General features: G+C 35.7%; 1 protein-coding gene across 1 annotated transcript in view; it reads left to right on the top strand.

Moving 5' to 3' along the window:
- The window catches only part of L3mbtl4 (L3MBTL histone methyl-lysine binding protein 4), a 354152-nt gene that overhangs the window by 75216 nt on the left and 251852 nt on the right, over nt 1-27084 (top strand). The window contains exons 7-8 of the mRNA XM_008834704.1: nt 5118-5203; nt 6863-6973. Coding sequence (XP_008832926.1) covers nt 5118-5203; nt 6863-6973 — 197 coding nt within the window. The remainder of the gene's footprint in view (nt 1-5117; nt 5204-6862; nt 6974-27084) is intronic.

The raw sequence follows: 27084 nt of genomic DNA, 5'->3' as shown, positions 1-27084 counted from the left end.
TTAAGGGTTCTTTCTCCATTCTGCTCTCCATAGAGGTTGAAGAAGTTTGCAAACCCACCAGTTGTGGATGAGATTTCCCCTTTCCCCACATCCACTCCAACATTTGGTATCATTTGTTCTCTTGATCTTAGCCAATCTGACTGGGGTAAGATAAAATCTTAAAGTGGATTAAATTTGCATTTCCCTAATTACTAATGATGCTGAAACCTTTTAAGATGCTTCTTGGCCATCTTTACTTCTTCTTTTGAGAACTCCCCGTTCAGATCCTTAGCCCATCTTTAAATAAAAGGTTACGTGTTTTCTTGATTATTTGTTTCTTGAGTTCTTTGTATATTCTTGATGTTAAGCCTCTGTCAGATGTGTTGCTGGTGAAGATTTTCACCCACTCTGTGGGTTTTCTCTTCACTTCCTTCATTGCTTCTGTTGATATACAGAAAGTTTTTAGTTTAATGAGGTCCCATTTGTTGATTTTTGATGTTTCCTGAGCAACTGAAGTCTGGTTTAGAAAATTCTTTCCTACACCTATATCTTGTAAGTATTGCCAATGATTTCTTCTAACAGTTTCAGAGTTTCAGGTTTCACATTGAGGTCTTTGATCCATTTGAGGTTGACTTTTGTGCAAAGTGAAATATAGAGATTTAGTTTCATTCTTCTACAGGTGGAGAGCCAGTTTTGACAGCACCATTTGCTGAACACGCTGTCTTTCCTCCAGTGAACGTTCTTGGCCTCTTTGTCAAATATCAGGTGGCTGAAATTGCATGTACTCATATTTTGGTCATCAATTTTGTTCCATTGATCTATGAGTCCATTTTTGTGCCAGTACTGTGTTGTTTTTATGACTATTGCTCTGTAATACAGTTTAAAATCTGGTATAGTAATCCCCCCAACATTGCTCTTAGTGCTCAGGGTTGCTTTGGCTATCTATGGTCTTTTTTTGTTTCCATATGAATATTAGGATGAGTTTTTTTTTTTTAGAATTCTGTGAAGAATATCATGGGGTTTTGATTGGCATTGCATTGGAATCTATCAATGGCTTTTGGTAGGATGGTCACTTTTACAATGTTACTTCTTCCAATGCATGAGAATGGGAGGTCCTTCCATCTTCTGGTGTCTTCCTCAATGTCTTTCTTTAAAGATTAAAAATTTTCATTGTAGAGGTCTTTAATGTCTTTGGTCAGGTTTATTCCAAGTTTTTTGTTTGTTTGTTTGTTTTGTTTTGTTTTGTTTTGAAGCTATTGTGAAAGGGAATGTTTCTGTGTCCTCTTTCTCTGGTTTCTTGTTATTGGTATATATAAACCCTACTGATTTTTGTAGATTAATTTTGTAAGCTACCACTTTACTGAAAGTATTAATCATTTCTAGGAATTTTCTGGTAGAAATTTTGGCCTTGCTTAGATATAATATAATATTATATCTTCTGAAAAAGGGGATAATTTGACCTCTTCTTTTCCAATTATTGCTCCTTTAATGTCCTTTTCTTGTCTTATTGCTCTTGCAAGAGTTTTAAGCACTGTATTGAAAAGGAGTAGAGACAGTGGATACCTTGTCTGTTTCCTGATTTTTTCATGGGAATGCTTCCAGTTTTTCTCTGTTTAGAATGATGTTGGCTGTGGGTTTGTTGGATATAGCATTAGTTATGTTGAAGTATGTTCCCTCACGTCCAATTCTGTCTAGGACTTTGAACAGGAATGCATGTTGAATTTTATCAAAGGCCTTCTCTGCATCTACTGAGATGACCATGTGGTTCTTGTCTTTGAGTCCATTTATATATAACTTCTGTTGAGTTACGTGTATTGAATCATTTCTGTGTCTCTGGAATAAAGCCTACTTGATCATGGTGGATGTTCTTTTTGATGTGTGTTGTATGTGGTTTGCAAGTATTTTGTTGAGAATTTTTACATCTATGTTCATTACGGATATGGGTCTATAGTTTTCTTTTTTGGTTATATCTTTACCTGGCTTTGGTATTAGAATGATGCTGGTTTTGTAGAAAGAATTTGGAAGTTCTCCCTCCATTTCTATCTTTTTGAATAAATTAAGTAGTATTGGATATAGATCTTTAAACATCTAGTAGAATCCTACTGTAAATCCATCTGGACCTGAGCATTTTTTAGTTGAAGGTATTGTATTACTATTTTAATTGTCTAATATGTTATGGGCCTGTTTAAGCTGTTGATCTCTTCTTGGTTTGGTTTTGGTGAATTCATTGATTTTGGATACACATCCATTTCTTTTAGTTTTCAAATTTAGTAGTGTATGTATGTTTTTAAAGTCTTCCCTTATAATATTCTGGATCTTTTTGGTGTCTGTTGTGATGTTTACCCTTTCATCTCTGATTTTGTTGATCTGTAGGTGCTTTTTCCTTCTTTTGGTTGACTGGGCTAAGGGTTCTCTCAATCTTGTTTATCTTTTCAAAGAAACAGCTCTTAGAGTCATTGATTTTTTTGTATTGTTTTCTTTGTTTCTATTTCATTAATTTCTGCTCTGATTTTTGTTATTTCTTCTTGTCTGCTGGGTTTGGGTTTCATTTCTTGTTGTTTTTCAAGTGCCTTGAGTTGCAATGTTAAGTAATTTATTTGTGTTCTTTCCGATTTTTTAATGCAGGCAGTTAGTGCTATAAACTTCCCTCTAAAAACTGCTTTTAAAGTGTCCCGGAAATTTTGTTGTGTTTTACTGTCCTTTTCATTGAATTCCAGGAATATTTTATTTCCTTCTTAATTTCTCCTTTGACCCACTCATTATTCAGGAGTGCGTTATTTAATCTTTATGAGTTGGTGTATTTACTAGGGTTTCTTCCAGTGTTGATTTTAAGGTTTATTGCATTGTGGTCTGAGAGAATGCATGGAATTATTTCAGTTTTTTTTTTTTTTTTTGTATTTGTTGAGGCTTGTTTTGTGCCCCAGTGTATGGTTGATTTTGGAGAAGGTTCCATGAGGTGCTGAGTAGGAGGTATATTCTTTGGTGCTCAGATCACATATTCTGTAGATTTCTATTAGGTCCATTTGATGTATGGCATTGTTTAAATCAGATTTTGCTCTGTTTATTCCTTGTCCTGTTGACCTATCTAATGGAAACAATGGGGTATTGATGTCTCCTTCTATTAATGAGTTGGGATTAATCTGGGTCTTATAGTCCTGTAGTACTGTTTTTATGAAGTTGGGTGCACCATAGTTTGGTGCATATATATTCACGATTATAATATCTTCTTGATGAATTGTTCTTTTGATCAGAATGAAGTGGCCCTCTTTATCTCTTCTAATTAGTTTTAGTTTGAAGTCTATTCTGTCAGATATTAGAATTGCAACTCTTGCTTTTTTCTGCTTGGAATATTTTTTTTTTCCATCCCTTTACCTTAAGGTAGTGCCTGTCCTTGAACGTGAGATTGGTTTCTTGCTGATAACAAAAGGATGGATTTTGTTTCTTAATCCATTCAACTAGCTTGTGTCTTTTAATTGGGGAGTTGAGTCCATTGATATTTAAAGTAATTAATGAAAGATATGTATTGATTCCTGTTGTTTTAATTTCTGTCTGCATTCTTGGTCTAACTGTGCATTTCCACAGTTATACGTTCCTTTAGTTTCTTTCTGTTACCCCTTGGGTATAGACGTTCCTTTCTTCATCTCTTAGTATTGCTTCAAGAATTCTCTGAAGGGCTGGTTTTGTGGACATTCTTTCAACCTATTTATGTCATGGAAGATTTTTCTTTCCCCTTTAACTGTAATAGACATTTTGACTGGGTAATGTATTCTAGGTTGGCATCTGTGGTCATTTAGAACTGGGTATACTTTGATCCAGGCTCTTCTGACTTTCATCATTTGCACTGAAAAGTCACATGCTGACTTTTTGTTGATTTTGTGTCATGTCACACCAAAAAGAAATCTTCACATCTCCAAATCAAAAATGCCATGTGAAATTCTGAATTACCATATGCAATAAAGTAGATTTTAAAAATATTTAAATACAATAATTAGCCACCTAGAATATCTCTTCAATATGTAGACAATAATTCATTTGGGACAGTTGCAGATTTTAAATTCTGAACATGAAAGAGGAAAACACATTATCTGTAATACTGCATTCAGTGACAACATTGACAGGTTCATAGTGCTAATTGCTTTTATTATTTATGAAAATGAAGAAATTGTTTGCTATTCAGTTCAGCAAAACAATTGTAAAATTAATAGAGATTAAGGAAAAATAGCTCACAAAATAATTAGGAAAGTAAAAGGTAAACATAGACCTGACAAATAAGTATAATTACTACTAGAAAGAAAAAAGAGAATAACACAGTGTGGATAGACCTCTGACAAAAGCAGTTTATAATAAAAGAATGCAGACCTGAAGACAATCAAGGTACTGAGTCAAAAGAAACTTGAAAAAAGACTTTTGTGATATGTCAAACATATATCATCTTCGTAAAGGTGAATCATCAGGCACATAGATTTTCTGTGGGAATCAACAACAGAAAGAAAAATTTATTTATTTATTTATTTATTTATTTATTTATTTAAATGTAAGCCTACATATTCTTAAAAATCAGTGACAGGCTAGTTATGGTAGCCCATGCCTATAGTCCCAGATCTCAGGAGGTGGAGACAAGAGGATCACTAGGCTGGGTTACATAGTACAATCCATTCTTAAAACCATAAAAGAAATCAAGTAAAAATGTAATGATAAATACATCCATTATGAAACATTGTAATACACAGATGTAATAATGAGAATAAAGTCTTACTAGATACAGAATTATTGGAGGGAAAGATTTTCAGTCTTTTTTTCAGATTTATACTGTGAAGTCAGATGGCTGATTGTCAAACTTCTAAGACACCTGGAACATGGGAGTCAGTCCTTGTTATCCCTTGGTTCTGCCATTTAACTTTGACAAAACTGCTTGACTTTGATGAGTGAATGAGTGAGCCAGTGAATGAGTACTTACGTTCATTCACCTTAGTCCTCTCAGAGGCAAGCACAAGACATGTCAGATAAAACATAAAGTTCTGAGCATAGGGCCTGATAAAGTGTGTGCCTTTGGGTAACAGGGCTATTATAAAGCTTTTTTAGCACGTGGGAATCTCTGAGTAATCTTTTGACAGATATATGTGTATATATTTTCTCAGGATATCCTAATCCAAAGAAGTTTTCCTGGAAACACTATCTGGAAGCTACTCAAACTAATGCAGTGCCTGCAGAAGTTTTGAACATGGTAAGTTCTATGTGAGCACAGACTCTCACCTTCAAAATGTCCTTGGAGAGTCTGGCTGTCATTTCCTGTATTATTCTGGTGGTTTTTTTCTTTTAAATTCAGGTAATATTTTCATAACTAATTTGTTTTGCTGTTAATTAACAATACAGAGTAGGTGACTTATTTGTTACTATTCCTATATAGCAGCATAGATGATGAGTGTTTCTTGGAAAGCACAGTTGAACCATCTAGATGCACTATGAAAAGCACCTCATCTGCTGCTGCTGATGGAGGCAGTGGAACTCCATTTCTCTGAGTATGATTAGTTGGAAACTCACAGTGACCCTTTCTCTGGGACTTTTTGGGTATTGATGGTAACATAATAAAGTAGGTGAAATTATGGTTGTGATCTTTGCATATAGCTTTACCAACTTCCAGGAAATGTTTTGTTTGCCTTTTTTTCTTTTCTTTTCTTTTCTTTTCTTTTCTTTTCTTTTCTTTTCTTTTCTTTTCTTTTCTTTTCTTTTCTTTTCTTTTTTTGTGAGGCAGGGTCTCTCTGTAGTCCCAGCCAGCCTGGAACTTGCTATTAGACTAAGCTAGCCTTGATCTCACAGAGGTTCACCAGCTTCTGCCTCCTGAGTGCCGGAATTAAAGGCGTGTACCACCACCACACCCAGCATATTTGTCTGCATAGTTCATTTAGTAGATGCAATAATGTATTTAAGAAGAAAATATTTATATAAAAGCTGTAGAGAAACATACCAGATACTGAAGAATGATTTAATTTTTGCTGCTCATACATTTTTAGAGTTTTATTTTCTTGTTGCCATTTCTAGACTTGAGGAATTCAATATTCTTTCATTTCCATAAAGACAATTGTGTACTTTTTATATGTAATATTTCTCTAAGTGAAACTTTCTGCTAACTTACTATTGGAGAAGTTTGTTTTTATGTTGTTTTGTTTTTGTTATCCTTTAACTTTTGACAGTTAAATTTTCTTAGTTCAATGTGTTGGTAGACCCAGAGTCTTCCCAGTCTATTTTCTTTATTGCCTGCATTTCCCTCACTACGGACTCTTGATCTCAGCATTTTAAGACAAAAAACAAAATTCAACACAGTTCAACACTCATATATTTCAGGTAAAATGACAAAAGAGTAGCTTATGGTTTTAAATTACATTGCGATTTGATATGAAAGTGTTTAAAATCTGAACATATTCATCTCTTACCTAAGCATACTTTAAACTTTATATTTAATAAACATCATGTTTATCTTTATGAGTGATTTATTAAATAAATAAATTTGCCTGAAGCTACAAAGTCCCAACTGGGCAGTGAGAATAGTAAACAATATCTTAATTTATTTGATAAAAAATAAAAATCTAAACTAATACAAAAACAGTAGGAAGAACCTTTTTTAATTTTGACTTGATCATTAATAAATTTTTAATTTAATCTTTGTATTTTTTAGTCTCTAAAATTACCAAAAAGTTGTTTTTACTTGTAGACTTTTGAAACACTAGATTAAAAATACTCATAAAATCTCAGATGTTTTTAAAAGTAAATTCCAGTTGTCTTAAAGATCTGTATGTTTAAGCCAAAGACACAACATTAGGAAAAATGTAGTAAGAAATCTGAATTTCTGGACTTTGCATGACATGTTGCACCTGTAATGTTTCAGAGGGCACCACATGGCTTTCTACCAAATATGAAACTGGAAGCTGTGGATAAACGAAACCCGCAGTTAATTCGTGTTGCTACCATTATAGATGTTGATGATCAAAGAGTAAAGGTACATGTCTTAATTAATGTATTTTTATATTCATATCTGCCCCTCAATTCCTTCTGCTTCCCCCATTCAGTCCTTTCCTTTACCTTCCTCAGCTTTTAATTCCAATATTAGAGCAGTTTTCTAAGGAGAAGCCTTTGTGGATCTGACCTCAGAAATTGAACATAGCCAATATGGGATGTGAACTAGTAGGATCACTGAGACGAGAGGCTGTGCAACTCACAGGATGCCGGCTACAAAGGTGCACTCAAAAACTCTACCTGGCTTCCTTTCCCCTCATGTCCTTGGGTAGAGAGACTTTCAGCCTCTCCCTATGTGAAGTGGGATGTTTGTAGGTTGGACATGACTCTGAGAAAGATACTCTTGCATTTCTACTTGGATTTTCTGTCAGTTTTCTTTTAAAAAGATGTTGCCTTCTTTTTGTTGGCATTATCAGAATTTTCCTGAAATTGTTTATATAATTGCTATGCACATTCAAGTCTTTTTTTTTCCTGCTTTTTTGATTAAAAAAATTTAAAAGCACTTTAGTCATCATAGCTAAAAAAAGAAACAGATGAATTAAGGATTTGATGAACAGATTTCTATGTTGTCTTTGTTGAAGAAATTTTAAACATATATGTATTTGGAATGTAGTTTTCCTAAAGTGAAATAATTCTATCTTATTTATGCAGAGAGCTCAGAGCATTTGTGGAGTTTGTTAAATCCTGTGCAGCATAATAGTTAAAAAATGATTTCATCCAAGCAGTTTATTTTTATAATAAAATGAAGTAAATTAATTTTAATAGGCATTATATTAAAAGATGTATTTGTTTGATATGATTTAAAAGATATTTCATTTATTTTTAATTTGAATAATTCTTTTTATACAGTTACAATATTTGTAAAATTTAGAGACAAGTGTCAGGCTTTGCCATAGATCATCAAGAGCAAATATTGGCCATGTTCTTTGTCTTTATGACAAATAAAATAATAACTGGTTTCAGGAATCATGTAGCTATTTCCCTCTGTAATACCTTGTTATTAATGTTTTATTTTAAATTTAATTGTAAGGATATCATTCAGGGTCTTTTTTTTTGACTCTTCATTGTTTACCCATATGGGACTCTGTATAGTAATGACTCTGGGAATCATAAATGCTTTATAGCTGTTTCGTATTTATCATTGTCATATTTACTTATTAACTTTCATTTTAAATTTATTGCATTTCAGTTTTAATCACATACAAAATCTGATCTAGATTTTTATTAAAGGGCTGTTTTATTGGTATTTATAAGAAATGCATTCCGGTTTTCAGTTGATCATTTGTTGCCAGCTTATTATGTGAAAATATCAAATTAACCTATTACCTTAAAATATTATTTCAAACACTTTAGCCCCTCAAGTGAATTTATTATATTTCTTATTTACCATTGCAGCATTGATCTTTTAGAATCTCAAACACTTAGCTGATCCTTCCAAAGCAACGTTTCATTTTTCTCCTTATTCTTTTTCTTTCATGGAAATTACTTCATCCTTATTAGAAGAAATGAGTTGAAAAATATCTGGTACTTCTGAAAGGATTAGAGCCAGAATCATTTTATCTATGATCCTTGGTACAGTAAAAGCCCCTCCATGGTTTAAGGGTAAATTAAGCTTTATGGAAGTGGCTGCCTTATACACCATGTAGTCTATCAAAATGTACCAGTTTGAAATAGACTTAAACGTCTTGAGGCCCATATACAGCCCTGGACTCTTTCTGACTGCCAGCCTTTTGGCAGAGCTTATCATGGACCCCCACTGTGTACTTTGGTTCAGTCAGTTTCACAGAGGTGTAAATACTTATCTTGCCCCATGAGGTAGAGGAGAGGTTTATGGGATGACCATTGTCTAAATATAGATGTCAGAGGTACTAGCTCAAAATTCCATTCCTCAGTGGCCCTCAGGGAGGAGAGGCATCAAAATAAGGGTCTAGATTTTCTCTGAGCTCTTCTGTAAGGAGGCTTGAAGGACTTTGACAGGTGAGAAAGTATTTTGACTTTCTGATTTCCTCTTTGCTCAGTAATTCCCATATTCCTCAATTAATGTGTTGATTATATCATTCTGTGATTTTCTCTTATGAAGCCATTATCTCTTTAACACTGTTTAATCACTGACACATAGTAGATTCTTAATATCTGTGTGAATGAAGGGGTGGAGGAATAGGAGACATTGAGTGTACCTTGTGTTTTTGACTATTACTTGAATATGTGTAAGCTCTTTCCTCACTCTTAACCCTTTCCTAACTAATCCTCTGTTGAGAATATAATTCAGCAGAGTGTACAGGGAAGTACCATAGGGTTAATCTTGGTTTGGTTTTCACCTTTCTCACTTAACTGTGTGGTTAACTTGGTGAAATTACTCCACTTATTTCAACTTCTCAATAGTGATGGGGTTAATAACATTTTCCTTACAGGCTAGTTGTGAATATTCAGTGTGGTATATGTAGGATTCCTGGAACCGTCTAACTGCATGTGTTTAGCAATAGCTGTTGCTATCATTGGTCAGTAAAAGTACCCTCAGCTGCTCTGCTGATATGCTCATTTTCTTTATACTGAAAGGGCCTTGTGAAAGAACTTGCATCAGCAAATAGGCAAAGAATAAACCTGTGCTCTAAAGTGAAAATTACAGGGAGTTTGACTGGTGTTCCCTGTTGAGTGAACCTCTATGATGGGATAGATCCCCAGGTGTGCTTGGAAAGCAATAGGCTTGCCCCTACAACAAAAGTCCTGGCAATGATACAGCAGATGATGGTACTTTGACTTAGACACTGTTCTAGGGCTTTATCCACATTAATGTATTCTCAACACAAACCTTTGAGAAAAGGTACTGTTACATATCTGTTTTATAGAGGAAACTGAGACCCAGAGTTAGTCACTGGTTCAAGATCATAAACTGATATAGTAGGGAACAGCACTGTAAGTCCTTGCTGTTATATAGAAGTTTTCAGCTCTGGAGCTTGTGACTGTCCCACTCTTCTACTTACATGTTCTATTTTTTAGCCTAAGTAGACTAGTTTAGGAAAGCAAATGTGTTGGATGGGGAGAATAGGTGCCACCATGACAGCACTCCTCTTTGCTCTGTCCTGGAGCACATACTGCCTTTCCTGAGAAGAATTCTGTGAGTGGTACTAATATTCTCTGGCAAAGCATGAGTGTCCATGCAAATATGATTTCATTTTTTTTCCGCCACTCCCCAACTATGTAATTGCCTTTATATGCTTTACCTTTATTTTACAATACTTTTTTTGTAATATATTTTCATAAAACTCCATAGTTTTTAAAAAATATATTAACAAAGTACAAGTATCACCACTAATTTAAACATATTTATTGCCCTAAAAAAGAAACATACCCATTAATGGTCACTCCGAATTCTGCCCTCTCTTCTCCCTCCTAAGCCCTAGTTCTCACCATTATATTTTCTGTCTCTGGATTTGCCTGTCCTGGGCATTTCAAATGAACACAGTTCTATAATTTTGAACTTCTTATAGTGTTTTCTCTCATTTGATGAGTGTTTTTGAGGTTCCTCATTATTGGAGTGTCTATCAGTACTTCATTCCATTTTTCATATAAATACTCTGTTGTATAGATACATCACAATTATTTTTTAACTCACCAGTTGGTAGATATGCATGTTGTTTTTGCTTTCTGGCTCTCTTGATTACCATTACTATGAATATGTGTACATTTTCATGTGGACATGTGCTTTCATACTCTTGAACATATATTAGAATTATAATTGCTGGGTCATATGCTAACTCTATGTTTCACATGTTGAGAAACTGCCAATATTCCTTCTGAAATGACTACCATTTTATATTCCTTTAAGTTGTGTGTGAGGGTTCTGGTTTCTCCACAATCTTTCTTACTCTTGTTACTGTCTATTTGTATTTCCTTTTGTTTTTTAAGCTATACTAGTATGCCTTGTGTTCCTTAGTTCAAAAAATATGAGTTAGCACTCTTGGATGTGCCTGCTAATATTATTCTGGTTAGGAGAAGGTTGAAGAATGAAGCAACTGTTGCTCATTTTTTGCGGTAATAGGCGATGTGCCCACATTGGATGCAGTGGCAGAGCTAACAGGAGTGATAGAAACTGAAATAATAGAGTAAAATTCTCTGTTGGCAAATGCAGCTTGTTCTGAGCACTTGGCTAAACTCTATTCACCATATTGTTATCTTCACAGCAACTCTTTTAAGAAGTTTTCAACTCTGCTCTGTTGATAAGGAGTGCTTAAGTAACTTGAACTTTTTAAGTGTTTTAAGGAGCTAGATGTTCATTTTCAATTTCAAGCAAAGGTTCTCCGCGTTTTAGAATTTAACTCCCAACAGTGATAAGCTGTTGAAACTTGTCAGTGTTTTAGATATGGGACAGTCAGCAGTGTGGTTCAGGGTCATGTCTCTTCAAAAACCACTCTGCTAGTCAGGCCAGCTGTCTCACTATCCATCTCGCCCAGTGTGGCTCCCCAGGAGATCAGTCGTGAGGATTTATTTGCCAGGACTAGGTATTAAGGTGACGCTTTCCCCTTGTGTTTATTACTGGGCTCATTAATTACCATAGCTACTCTCTAATAAATATTTATAATGAACTTAGTGTTTCTTGTTCAATTTATAGCCAGCTATTATGTTTAGTAATTATTCTATTGTTTGGCTGCACACTGCACTCTGCTGTACCCAAAAGCCCATTACTTTCATCTTATCAGGAAATGCACATTAAACCATAGTAGATGGATGGCTGCTTTAAAGTGTATTTGGGGGCAAAGAATATTCTTCTACAAAAAATATATAAGGAGGACTTAAAACAGAGTAATATTTGATAAATATTTGCCCTGTGGGAACTGAAGCTAAGCTGTGAAGTAAATTATAAATGAATTCCAAATAGGATGCTTTAGGAAGTTCTCCTGAATCATTAATAAATTGAGTCTCTTCAGCAAATCTTTTCATATTTAATGCATTAACTAGATGTGCTTGTGGTATTACTAATGAAATAAGGGCATCATGGCCAGAGAAATTGTCATGGTAAATTGTCTACTTATATGACTATAAATTATTTGGCATCTTAAATCAGACTAATAAGTTGAAAATCTTTTGATTTAAAAAAATCTTCAGGTGGATTAGTGCAAAGCTAAAGTCCAAATATGAATCAATGAATGTGTTCTTTAATTAAGAATTGCCTGTGCTTGAACCCTGTGAGTCTTCATTTACCATTCTGTCAAGAAGGGAGCAAGCACTGGAATAGATCACCTCACTTGCCAGAGTTTCTTACTGGGATGCATTTCTGAAAATGGTCTTAAAATATAGGGAAAGGACAAGATACTAACTTTAAAAATGACTGTCCTTTGAGCTAAGCTTGTAATTAATGACCATTATTGTGTCGCGGTAATTGATGACTGTCTTCATTTGGGAAGAAGACTGTGACAATTTTCAACAGTATTATGACCAATTAATGAGAAGATAATTTTTAGAGTTGGCTTAAATATAAATTAGTGTCAGCAACAATGTTCAGAAGAGCTGAAGCAGGTAAAGTGTGCTATCTGGCAAACACACACTAGTATAATTAAAATTACAATAAGCAGCAGCTGCGATAATATTCATGCTCACTTCCTCAGAAGGAGATACTGGCTGGGCTACCCTTTGCATGCTGTACCTTTCTTTACTCACTAAATCCTTACAGTGGCTCTGTAAGGTGCATGGAGGTGAGAGGGCAGGTGTAAGAAGCTTAAATAACAAGGTCATGGAGTGCAGAAACCATAGGGACAGATGGGAACTGGTGTCCTGGTTCTGCAGCTCAAGCTCCTGATCGAGGACCTTGGCACATCTTTCCTGTGAAAGGCCGGAGAATGGCTACTTCCTGCTTGTGACCATGTGGTTACTGTAAACCAAGTCCTTAGCATCCCCAGAGAGGATATCAGAGGATGGTGATCCTCCATAGAATTCTTATGGGTCATAAACATTCTTCAGTTTATTCTCCAAGTCATTTAAAACAGCAAGAGCCATTTTTAGCTTGTGGGATGAACAAGAACAGATGGTAATGGGCCTCTATTTGGCCTGTGAATTACAATCTTCCACCTCCTGTCTTAATAAATAGTATTTTGATTAGATGAGGAGATGAATATGTTGTTATCTGTAGTTTGTCTCTTTGTATCATTGCACTCTTTCTGCTTTTTGATTATTGAACCAAGTCACACCTTTTTAGTTTTCAATCTAGTTTTAGATAAAAATTTCAGTGTACTAAAGAGATAAAAAGATGATACTTACTATGTAAGCAGGAGCTTATAGTTTTTAAAAAAATATTTTTTTCCTAGTATCCTTTGATTATCATCCATTTACTTGGGTTTCAATGTGAATACAACTCAGCCCCCAAAATGATACATAATCTCTTACATAGTAGGCTCACCTACCATTAGAACTATATTCCCCCAACAATTGTAAGGAGAGACTTACCTTTTGGATATTTTACTAAAGTTAGTATACCCAAAGCAGAAACAGAGACCCAACAGCTGAGTGCATGAATGCTATGGAGGTGAATTTCCAAGCCTACCTGATGCCCCCTTGTGCATCCCTAGTCCCTCAATGTTACCAGCTATCCTGTGAGATCTAACAAGAGCTTGGCATGATTATTTGGCTGGAGGCTTCGGCTGAGTCATGAGGCTAGACAGAATAGAAATAGAACAGTTCACAACTTTCTGTTCAGAGCACTGTCTGTGTAGATACTTCTTAAATAAAAGATGATGCTGTTACAGCCATTCTTTAGTGTTAAGCATTTCTTAGTGCATCTCAGTACTGCTACAGATTATACAGCTGAAAAGTGTGCATGTATGTGCCAGAAATACTTGATTGTGTTTGTATTTCAGGTGTTAATGGGACTTTTAATAAGGACCTAATTTTATTCTAACAGTTCTTAAGCTAACAAAGCAGGTTCATACTCTGTATTGTCATTTAATTCAAAGCAGTATAGTTGCTCAAAAAGTATGAGACCCCTGACCTGTTGGCTAGTGAAGCCATTTTACTACTTGACCTGTATTCCTTCAGAGCAAATAGAGGATTTCTTGGACTTAGCTTTGCAGGAAATGTGCACATTCTTTGTTGTTTTCCTGAGCTTCTAGAAGTGTAATTTCTGACCAGCTGCAGTTCTGACATTCCAAATGCCCTGACTAATACTGATACATAGCTCATTATGCTGAACATCGCCTCCTTTTCACACATCCTGCTTTAGTGTCACTATTTTTATACTGGAGGAATATATTTCAAAACTAAATCAGTGAACAAAACACCCCAAGATGAACTGGCTCAGCAAGATTTTGCAGTCTGCCACCCCTGCCCTAAATCAGTGCCATTTCTTATAAGAAAGAGTGATAGACTTAGGGAGAGACTATTCTTTAAAAAGGGAGCTGATACACATTTTATTTCCAAGATGTAGTTGCTATTATGTTCCTCTGGCTACTGTAACATAATACAAATGTACTGGTTTAAAATCAAATTCATGATATTTCATTGTGTTATGTTAGAGGTCTTTTGGGCTAAAATCAGGTTTTAGTAAGGCCAGTTCCTGGAAGTTCTGGAGAAGTCTTCCTTTCTTTGCCTTTTTTAGCTTTTACAGGCTGATTTATTCACAGGCTCATAACCTTTTTCTCTGTATTTGAGGTTAGCAGACCACTGTGATTCCTGTGGATCTACTAGATGGTATACGGTACCTGTCCCTTGAGAGCCTTCACTTAATCACCTGCAAGGTCCCTCTTGCCATACAGAATAACATTTTCACAGGACCCAGGGTTTGGAATGTGGGAATCTTTAGGAGCCCATGCACCTTAGTTTCTTTTCACGTTTCTGTGATTAAAAATTCTGTCTAAAGCAATTTAAAGGAAAATGGGCTTATTCTGATTCAAAATTCAAAGATATAGTCCATCATGGTAGGGAAGTCAAGGTTGCAGGAGTCTGAAGTAGCTACAAACAAGAACAGAGAGAGATGCACACTGGGCATGTTGCTGCTCAATTCCTTTTCTCTATATATACAATCCAGAGTCCTAACCAGAGAATGGGGCCACTCACAGTGAGTGGGTCTTCCCACCTAATCAATGAAATCAAGATTATCAACCACAAGCATGCTCAGATACCCAGCTCCCATGCAATTCTAAATTCTGTCAGTTGAAAATTGACACCGACCACCACAAATTGATTTTTGATAATGCCATAGTGTAAATAGAATTAAAATATCCAGTAAAAAGTAGAAGTAATGAAATCTAGTTTGTAAGTAATAGATTTTATTTACTGAGAACCTTAAGGCAAAAGAGACTAGTTCCAGGAACCAGGGATAAGATTAAGGCTTGGAACCTGCTGTCACAATCTGGTTAGAATGGATCAGTACAGCAGTACACAGCACAAACCCTCAAGTGCTAGGAAAGTAATTTCAAATGCAATGAGCATTGTGAACAAAGATTCTGGGGGCAGATGGCATTTCAAGAGGAACAGTTTTTCTCCTCAGAAAAAAGTATATAACATGACTTGTTTTGTTTGCATTTTTAAACACCAAATGCCTTTATTTACTATCATGTGGAGACAAAGGAGATTTCATATCCAGTCTATTTTAATGTTTGAATCTATGTGTATGTGCATGTAGTTCTCCTGAGTATGTATGATATACAGTCTAAGTGATTCTTAGGGAGTCTTACCAATTTCGACACTGTAAGAAAGTGAAGTTCACTGATATGTTTGAAAAGAATACTCCGAATTTGTTTTTCAGTGGGAGGGTTTATGTCAGAGGATTGAGAGGCCGGCACACAAGCTTTGGCTGGGGTCCCCATGTTAAGGGGATGGGAGCCATCAACTATCCCACATCCATCAAGATTCTCTATTTGTCCTTTAACAGGGGATGATGTAATACCTACATCAGGCTCTGTGCAATTGTGCTTAACTGTTTTCTTCTACCACTTGGCTCCTCTTGAGTCTTTGTAACTTCTACATAATGGCATTGCCCAAGACCTTCTTCTTGGACTTTGTTTTTTCCTTTCTATAATAGTAGATATCAAGCCTAATTGGGTGTTTAACTTACCTAGCAAGCATTTGTACTTTGTAAATCTTCCCCAGGTGATTTTAATACTTGTCTGAACTGACAATTTCTGCTTGGTTCTCTGTGCCTAAAGTGATCTCATCCATTCATTTCTTTGGTTTTCAGTGCCATGTATTTGCATATAGCTTTCAAATATATATCTGTTGGTATGGCCTTTTCCAAGAACTCCAGAATTACATATTTAATTGCTACTTGATTTTGTTTGCATGTTTCAAGGTAATGTTTTCCAGAGTAAAATCTTACACATGCACAAACTTGTATCCTTCCTATGCATTCACTTCCTATGCAGTGTTATCTACCTAGTTATCCAAACCATAGAAATGAGAATATTACTAACATCTGTCCATTTCAGAGGCTCCAGACCATATTCTAACCAGACAAGGCATCTTTAAACTCTCCTCCCTCCTTGTTTACCAGTACATACCACCCCAGTAAGAGCCAAGAACATCTGTCAGCCAGAACACCACATTTCCGCCCCTGGGGTTTTTCTATGCAGTGCCTTATACTATACCAATCTATGCCATAAAAGTGTCAACAGTTAAAAATCAGTTAAATAGAAGCTTTAAAAAATTCATTATGGGATGGATCATATATGATCACGTGATTCCTTTGCTTATACCCTCAGTGTCTTTCCATTGCATTAGCCAAAAAGAATTAACTTGTAGTGTGCTGTACTAGAACCTATATAATCTAGTCCTCACTCAAACTTCTAACTTGTCTTATTCTATACATTATCACACTTTGAGATTACTATAATATTTGAAGAAAAAGAAAATATAAACTTTTGACTAGTGCATTTGAACTTGATATTAACAATTTCTTCTTCAAGTTGATAGTGATAATTCACTCACAACTACAGTCTTTTCTGATTTTGAGAATGTCAAAATCCCTTCTTAGAGAACTGGCTACCTGCAACAGCCTAGTGAGCACTGGCAACATTTTCATAACTGACTGCTATAACTGGCAGTATTTCAGAACATTGACTGTGAGATACATCTTTTTTTTGACACAGGGTCTCCATGTAGCTCCTGCTGACCTGGAGCTCAGTACAGAGACCAGGCTGGCCTCCAGAGGCCTGCCTGCCTCTGCCTCCTGAGTGCTGGGATTAAAGGTGTAAGCCACCACACCCAGCTGTGCATCTTGATTTTAGAATTATTAAACTGATATGAAGACATGGTTAGGGATATGTATGACGGAAACAGGATAAAAGAAGACTTGCTGCTCCAGAGAAGAGTAGATAAGCCTTCACTAATATACAAAATTGGGCTCAGTTTTATATGAATGTAAATGTGTAAATGAACCTTGAAGTCTAAAACAGGTACGTGAAACCATTGTATATATAAGTTACCTACAGGAAATTTTAGGGATATCCAAATTCAGTACATTTGAGACTGAGTCCAAAGATACAATATCTTTAATTTACAGAATTTACGGAATCTTTAATTTAGCCTGATGTGATGGTACAGATTTGTAATCTCAGCACTCTGGAGCCTAAGGCAGAAGGATCATGAGTTCTAGGCCAGTTTGGTTACTGGATGAGACACTGCCTTAAATAAATAGAAAAAGATTACCTGATTTAGCCCAGCAAAGTGAGATTGCCATTTGCCTTCCCCTTGGAGTGTCCTTCTGCAGTTCTTCACTTCATTGAGATGGTAATTTTGCCTCTTCTTAGGTAGTTGTCTATTTACAAATTTCTAAGTGAGCACAAATTCAACACCTAACTGGCTGGAGAAAAGTAAATATCCTTTTTTGAGTCTCTTCAAATTTGTCTTGACAAAAGCCCAAGGAAACCCTAACTCCATTCCTATCCCTGCACTCCGTTTCCCCAATCAATTCATGCACAGAACTCCTAGAAATTTGTTTCACTATATTCTCTCAGCCTTCCTGTCCCATGTGACCTTGTTTCTCATGTCTGCGGGAAAAAGAATCTCAAAGTAAAATTGCTGATACTTCTGTGGCCAAATTCACCTTTCTATTCAAGTCTAAGTTTCTACTTGGTACAATAAAAATTTCCTGCCTAAAGAAATTTACTCTCTTCTTATATTAATTTTATTTTCATCATCAGACTTAAGGTTATATGGCATTGGATTCTACATTTGCTTTATTTCTTTACTGTCATTTTGCAACTGGAATGTAAGCAAGTGGAAGGAGTACTTTCATGCCTAATCAACCAAGGACTCTTGATTTCCAGTGCCAATAGAACAGTAACTGGCATTATTTTTAAGTTTTTAGTTGGCACACAAAATAATATGCTTATTTATAACATTTCTGTACATATATATCACTGTACTTGGCTCACATTTGCTCCCTTACTACGCTCCCCTATCCCTCCTTTTCTCTCCCATTCACCCTACCTCCCAAATAATCCTCCTCTCTCTGGGATATGCATATGAGAGGGAACATGGGATGTATTGTGTTTCTTATGCCCTCATTAATCTCTTGTCCTTCCCCTGCCCCTGCCCTTTTAGATATCTTCTTCCCCCACATAATCCTGCGACCTCCACATGCATGCCATTGTATATCCATGCCTATACACTTAAGATATATATATATATATATATATATATATACACACATATGTATAAAACCAGGAGTAATATAGTTGGTTGCATCATATGGTAATTCTGTGTTTAGTTTTATGTAAAACATCCAAACTGACTTCCATAGTGGCTGCATCAATTTATATTTCCATTGGCAGTGTGTGTAGAAGAGTTCTCTTACAGGAATTTGTTGTTTACATATATATATATATATATACACACATATGTATAAAACCAGGAGTAATATAGTTGGTTGCATCATATGGTAATTCTGTGTTTAGTTTTATGTAAAACATCCAAACTGACTTCCATAGTGGCTGCATCAATTTATATTTCCATTGGCAGTGTGTGTAGAAGAGTTCTCTTACAGGAATTTGTTGTTTACCATCTTGATGACAGCCATTCTGACTGGTATGAGATTGAATCTAAATATAGTTTTAATTTGTGTTTCTCTGATATTAATGGTGATAACCATTTTTTCCTAAATTTATGCTATTTGTATTTGTTCTTTTGAGAACTACTCATTCAAATTATTTTCCCATTTACTGATTAGATATGTGCTTTTACATTTAATTCTTTGAGTTTTATAGATTTCAAATATTAATCTCCTGTCAGTTATATACTTGACAAATATTTTATCCCATTCTGTGGGCTGACTCTTTATTCCACTGATTATTTTCTTTGCTCTATAGAAGTTTTTAAATTCATGCAATTCTGTTTTGTTAATTCTTGCAATCATTTCCTGACCTATTGGATTTCTTTGCAGAAAGTCTTGGCATATGCACATATTCTGAAGTGTTGTCCCCATGTTTTCCTCTAAAAGTTTGAGTTTCAGGTCTTATATTAAAGTTTGCAGCTATATTATTTGATTTTGCATAGGATAAGATATAGGAATCTACTTTCATTCTTTGCATGTGGCTGTCCACATTTTTCCAGTACTATTGGTTGAAGAGGCTGTTGGATTTTTCAGTGTATATTTTTGATAAATTTGGCAAAAAGATTTTATAGTTGTAATTGCAATGGTTTATTTTAGTAAGTTTTCTGTTCATTGTTCTACATGACTGTTTCAGTGCCAGTGGTGAATCGTTTTGTTAATATGGCTCTTTAGTTTGAGATTAGGTATTGTGAAGGCATTGCTCTTGGCGCTTAGAGATGCTTTGTTTATTTGGCTATTTTTGTGCTCACATGTGAATTATAGGGTATTTTTGTAGTTCCGTGAATAATATAATTGGAAGTTGATGGTAATTGCATTTGAATACGTAGATTACTTTTGGTAGTATAGCTATTTTCATAATATTAATCCTCCTTTTTTCCCTCTTTCCCTTTTTCTTCCTTCCTTTTTCTTTTTTCTTTCATCTTTCCCACCCTCCCTCCCTCCCTCCCTCCCTTCATTTCTTCTTTGTTTTTTGAGACAGGATCTCACTGCAGCTCCAGCTAGCTCACTATGTAGACCAGGCTGGCTTAGTACTCACAGAGATTCCCCCTGTCTCTGCCTCCAAAGTGCTGGGATTAAAGGAATGAATGCATCACCATTCCCAACTAGCTTTCTTTTTTTGTTATGTCTTTAACTGATTTTGGTATCGGGAAAATACTAGCTTAATGCAAAGTCTTTCCCTTTCTATTTTTATGAAATTCTTTGAAGAACATTGATGTTAGCTCTTCTTTAAATGTGATGTAATTTGACAGAGTCCATCCAGTCCTGTGATTTTCTTTGTAGGGATACCCTTCATTGCTTTAATTTTCTTTTCTTTTCTCTTTTCTGTTTTTTGTTTGTTTGGTTGGTTGGTTGTTTGGTTGGTTTTTTTTTTTTTTGGTCTTTTTGAGACACAGTCTCCCTGTAGCCCCAGCTGGCCTGGAACTCTCTATGTAGACCAGGATTGCTTTGAACTCACAAAGATCCGCCTGCCTGTGCCTCCTGAGTGCTGGGACTAAAGGTGTGAGCCACTATGCCTGGCTCATTGCTTTAATTTTATTGTTCATTGTAGATCTCTCTAAATTCTTTATATTCCATTGTCTTTATTCTAGCTTTCCATATATGTCTAGGGATTTTCCATATCTTCTGTATATTCCAGCCTTTTGAAGTCTGTCCTAATGAATTTCATTGGCACCTGTTGTAAAGTATGTATTTTCACCTCTAATTTCCTTAATGTGTATGGTCTCTGTTGATTAGTTTGGAGCCTTTATGGCTCCTGTTTACTTTTTTTTTTTCTTTTGGTCTTTTTGAGACAGAATCTCCCTGTGGCCCCAGCTGTCCTGGAACTCACTTCGTAGACCAGGCAGGCCTTGAACTCACAGAGATCCTGCCTCTACCTCCTGAGTGCTGGGATTAAAGGCGTACGCCACCACGCCTGGCTCCTGTTTACTTTTTAGGAGAGCCCAACTCTTTGATTCTTTGAGCCTCCTCTTCATCCACTTCTGCCCTGATTTTATTATTTCTCTTTTCTACTGCTTTAGAGTTTGGCTTGTTCTTGTTTTCATAAGACATCATTATTATTAATTTAACATCTCTGTAAAGAACTCACAGCTCTCAACTTTAATTTTATAGCTGTGTTTGATGTATCTTGAAATTCTAGTAAGGTATTCTTTAAGAATTAATTGATTTAGAGCTAGAGAAATGGCTCAGAGTTATAGGAGCACTGGCTGCTCTTGCAGAGAGAGGACCCAGCTTCAGTTTCCAACCCCCACATGGTGGCTAACAACTATCCATAACTGCAGCTCCAGGAGATCCATTGCCCTCTTCTGACTTCCTCAGGCATTTCACGGCATGAGTACACTTACATACATACAAGAATACACTCAAACACATCAAGAAAATAGTGATAATATTTTTTAAAAAAAGAGTTAATTGCTGGGCATGGTGGCACACACCTTTAATCCCAGCACTTGGGAGGCAGAGACAGGTGGATCTCTGTCAGTTCAAGGCCAGCCTGGTCTACATAGTGAGTTCCAGGACAGCTGGGGCTACAGGGAGACCCTGTCTCAAAAAGACAAAAAAATTTTTTTTAATTGATTTATTAATTATTTAATTTCCTTTTGGATTTCTACAATGATCTGTAGCTCTTTCAAGAGAGAATTGTTTAATCTCCAGATATTTGTAATAGTTTGTAGTTTCTATCCTTACTGATTTCTAGTTTTATTTCAATATAGTATAATAACAAATATGAAATTACTTAGATATGTTTATTTGATAATATTTGTTTTGTGGCCTAAAATTTGATCTATTTCAGAGACACTTCCATGGATTTCAATGTCTATGAAGTCCACTTGATTAATGGGAATTAACTCTGAAGTCTCCTTGTTGAGTTTTAGTCTGTAAGACCTACCAATGAGAGTGGCATATTGAAGTCAGCCATATTGTTCTAGTACTTACCCATCCATTATGTTTATTTTTATTTTAATAAGTTGGGTGCCACAATGCTCAGTACATACACATTCACAATTGATGGATTTGTTCCCCTTACTAGTGTGTGGTGGTCTTCTTTATCTCTCTTAATGTCACCTTGATGTTTACTTCATAACATATCAAAAGTTATGCTGGCTTGTTTAAATTTCCATTTACTTGGTATATTGACTTCCATCCTTTAATGCTGAGTCTTTAATGTTGAGTCTCTTTAATTCTTTGCCAGTGAGTGGTGTTTCTTGGAAATAACAAACATCCTTGTTTTCTAATAAAAGAAGATAACCTTTGTCCTTTAATTGGAGAGTTAAAACTATTTGCATTTGGTGTGGACCTTATTGAGAGGGACTTGTTGATTCCTATAATTTTGTTTGTGGTTTGAATTAATTACTTCTTTTCTTTCTCTCCCATTCATCTTAGGGATTTCCTACCTTACTGAGTTGCACTTGATTTTCTTTCTTAGATTTCCCTTGGTTATCTAGTCCTATGAAATCTCTTCTTTTCTGTGCTCTAATAATTGAGACATTCTTTCAATGCAAAATTCTTTTAAATATTTTCTGTAACTCTAGCATGATGATCCTGATTACTTGTTTGTGCTTCTCTTGAAATGTCATTATTTCTCCATTAAATTTAAAAGATAGTGTTGCTGAATATAGCAATATTGTTTGCCAGTTACTTACTTTTGGGACTTGAAACATGTCATTCCATGTTTTTTAAATTTGGGGGTTTTGTTGAGAAGTCTGTTGGCATTCATATGTGTTTTCCTGTGTGTATTAACGTTTTCTGCTGCAGGTTTAAGCATTATTTCTCTGTTGTTTTTTTTTTTTTTTTTTGGCATCTTAACTACAATGAGTCATTGAGAAGTTCTTCTGAGGTCAAATCCATTTGGGGTACTAAGTAACTCTTGTGTATGCATATCCACTTCTTTCCCTAGATTTGGAAAATTTCTGCTATCATTTCATTGAATAGACTTTTATGGGGTTTTTTGTTTGTTTGTTTGTTTCTTTGGTTTTTTTTTTTTTTTTTTTTTTTTTTTTCTTGAATCCTTGTGCTACATCGCGAATTCTTGGGTTTGATCACTTGGTCATTTTTTAAAGTGATGGCCATATTCATACATTATTTTGTTCCCTATTGTCTGAATATCTTATTTCTTCAGACTTGCCCTCTATCCCTTTACGCCTGGTGCAGTCCATTGGAGATGCTTTCCGCTGTCCTTTTTTTATTTGATTCATGCTACAATGCTACAATGCTTTAGAGTAGACTTGTTGCTTTGCTTTTTCATGTTTCTTGTGTTCTGCATTGCAGTTTGCATATCTTTTGGGTTGGTTATTTCATCTCATTTTCTTAGCAGCCTTCATTTGGGGGCTAAATCCCAGTACCACTCAGAGAGGAGTGATAAAGTTGTATAACAGCAGTGATACCAAACCAAGCCAGATACAGAAATTCTCTTTAAGTTGATTAAAGGAAACACATATACCATGAATTGTCTTAGAGATTAAAATGTCAAAAATTATGTAGTTTAAACTAAGAAGGTAAAAATTACTTAGGATAGAAATAAAAATGATTCAATGTTGTCAATAGAATGAAATTAAAGGAAAGAGTAAAGAAAGAGGAAAAGAAAATAATATAGACTAAAATAATATGAACAGAGAGAAGATGGGGAAAATGTCAGGGAAAGAGAGAAAAAAAGCAAGAGATTAAAAACCCGATTGTACTTTATATAAAAATGTATATGCAAAATTACATAAAAGTAATTAAAAATTTATAAACTGCTTTTAATGTTAAATATGAACAGTAGTAATAAAAAGGTAAAACATGAGATCAAAGAACAACAACAAACCCTTAAAATGCAAAAATAACATGATTGCAGCAGCTTCTTTCTGAGTTTTCCAATATTAGAGCCTAACAAATGGAAATAGTTTTATGTGGCTTTTCCTAAAGAGTAGCACAGATATGTCTATTCACCCAAAATAAGACACTGATATACCAAAGAAACAATTTTATGTTCACTTTGGTGAACTAAGTTTACTGAGGATACTTACAGAAGTAGTGGATGACTGGCATCACCAAAAAGCTCCACAGCAACATAACTCACAAAAGCAACATTATGATAGTCCTAACTTTAGTTAACTTTCCACCTTATGTATATATTTAAAAGCCTGAAAAACACCTGTAGCTTGGGCAGGATTACATGCAGCTGAAAGCAGAGAACAGAAGGCCAGAATCTTAGATGAGAGTTTAATGACCCTTTCTACCTATCCTTGCATGAAGGAATGTGAATGGGCTCAATTTTATGTTAGTCTAATTCAGGTAATCACATATGCTCTGATTTCCAGTGGAAATAGCCATCCTGAAGGACTTAGTTTCACTACAGGTGATCAGTTAAAGTTGGAAACATTTACTTTATTTTGTTCAAACTGATGCTGAACCCAGAGTAGTGAAGGGTCAGTTGCTCCACAGTGCTACAATCACTTTAGGGCCTTCTTCCCTTTGCACACTATCAGGGATGATTATTCCTTGTTATCAATTCCCTGGGTGGCTCATTCTTATACACTAGATGTCTTCTCAAGATGGCAGCTGGCCAGACCCCTCTAAGATATGGACCTGCAATAGAGGAGCCATTGTCTCACCAGATTGCCCAAGTAGATTTGTAGGTTGCAAGAACTGTGGGTTTACCTTGTGGATAAGAATTCTTATCTCTTTCTCTTTTATTTATTTATTTATTTATTTATTTATTTATTTATTTATTTACTTGGAACATCTGGCTTGCCTTTGGCTACCTCTTCTCCTCTGCTTCCTTTTCCCTTGTCAGACAGCCCTGCATTGGGAGATGAACTGCTTGCTCAGGGCTGCTGTGTCACCCTTCTGTTTCTCCACATTTCAACTGTTCTCACCCCCTTTGTGATTTCTGGTTCATCCCCCCCAACTTCCTCCCTCTCTATCTTTCTCTCCCTCCCTCTCTCCCTTCCTCCCTTCTTCTGTGATAGTTTCTTCTTTGTTGTCTTAACTTTTCACTCACTATATCATATGGAAGCAGATTCTATTCTACCATCCTATCCTGAAAGTTCAGTAGCTGTTTTCATTAGTGCTTATCAAACATTCAAGTAAGTGAAGGAGGGAGTATAAGTTGTAAATAAAAATATACAGACAAATTGGTTCATGTCATTAAATTACCATGTATTAAAGGTAATTTATTGCTTGTTATGAATGGAAAATAAATGGGCATTAGCCCTTGGCATTAACTAAGTGCCTTCAATATATTCCTTCAAAAAAGTAGCTATTATAAGCTACATGAGAAACTGTATTAATTGGTGTTTCCTTGTTCCTAGTATACATTTAATAAACAGCATGCTTATTATAAGCATGGCTGATGATTATATAACATTTGAACAATTTAAATCACACATTATTTCAATATAGATTATGCTTTCTTTCCAGAAATATTGACATAGTGAATCATGAGAGTTTTAACACTGTCAAAGAATCAGAGCCCATTATGAGGCCATTATAATAATAACATATGACAAACAGTGGGATTGTGGAGTAGTAATGGATGCATAATGAATAATAAGTGGTTGGAATTCTGAACAGTAATGGCTGCTAGTCATTTTCCAGTAATAATATTCTCTCTTAAAATAATGTAACTGTAATGCCAAAAGCTGCCAGTAGCAGGGAGAGTCCAGACTGTTTTGAATTTGGCCTACTTCTCTTGGCTTAAGCCATCACCAGACCAAAGTTAATCTTTCTGCTTCTTAGCCAAGCACGATAGCTCATCTGATAGGTAGGCTAGCTGAAGACAGAGTGTCTTCTGAGCATGATGTTGTTCAAAAAATAGGCCCTCCCCCACCAAAAAATTCCAAATTGATTTATCCTGTGCAAAATATTGTTACACCTCATTCACTATGGCCCATGCCGATTATTTGTCATTTACATATAGATTTCTGGTGACAAAACAATTTACACTACTGTGCTTTGCTTTTGCCCTTGGAAAGCTCCAACACTGATCTTTGTGAGTGTGCTCCTAGCTCCTGTCTATCATTCCTTTCTGTCTTTGAGCTTCCATCAGTCGTCTCTACTGGCAGCTTCCTTCTTATTGCAGGTAATTCTTCACCCTGCTGTGAAACACTTTTGAGGACCATAGCTTTCCTTGGGTCCCCAAGTATTGCAGTGAAAGTGGAGATACATGCCTTGCCTAGATCAACTCTGATTTATCAGTTATCACCTGAAATCCAATTTAGTGCTAGATAGTTTAGTGTTTGTTGTGATTTGAGTGAGGTTGGCCCCAAAAGTTCCCAGATATTTGAACATTTGGTCAGTTCATAGCACTGTTTGGGGAGGGTCATAGAACCTTTAAAAGGTATGGCCATGCTGGAGAAAGTATGTCACTTTGAGAGTATATAGCTTGCCCACTTCCTGTCTGGCTCTCACTGCTTCCTGTGCCTGCTTGAAGATGTTGTGTGCTTGACTTTCTTTTCTGGCATTCTCCAGCTACCATGCCTCCCCCAGTATTATGGACTCTCCTTCTGGAACCAGTAAGCCAAATAAACTCATCTATAAAATATCTTGGTCATGGTGTTTTATCACAGTAACAGAAAGGTAACTAATACAGTGTTGCCATTTGACTTGTCTCCAAAGAGCAGGATTACTCAAGAATAAAGTCATAGATATTTCCCTCTGACTATACATGCCTTTCCTTGACTTCCAGCTTACCTTTCTTAGGCCATTTTACCGACTTTTGAGGTGGTGAATTCTACTGGTGCTTTCCACCAATGGACTCTGTGTACTCAGGCATCTAAAGCAGCTCTGTTGACAGAATTTTCTACAGAGATGGATGTGCCCTCCTTCACTCTAACTTTATTCTTTCCATTCGTGGCTCTTCAACACTTGAAATGTGGCTAGTGGGGCTGAGAAAATATATTTGCCATTTTATTTGAATTGAACTAACTAAAATTGAAATAACCATCATATTTTACAGTGTAACTGTGGAGCATTTAGGGGCACGTAGAAGTAGAGGCTAGCACACATTTACATTAAGAAGCTTTTTAGAAGACATGATTAGGGATGTGGAAGGGGTATAAGAGAGGGCATTAGGGGGA

Source organism: Nannospalax galili, unplaced genomic scaffold, assembly GCF_000622305.1.
Source record: "Nannospalax galili isolate Female #2095 unplaced genomic scaffold, S.galili_v1.0 scaffold155, whole genome shotgun sequence".
In the NCBI taxonomy this organism is placed as follows: Eukaryota; Metazoa; Chordata; class Mammalia; order Rodentia; family Spalacidae; genus Nannospalax; species Nannospalax galili.
This window is presented reverse-complemented; position numbering and strand designations above follow the sequence as displayed.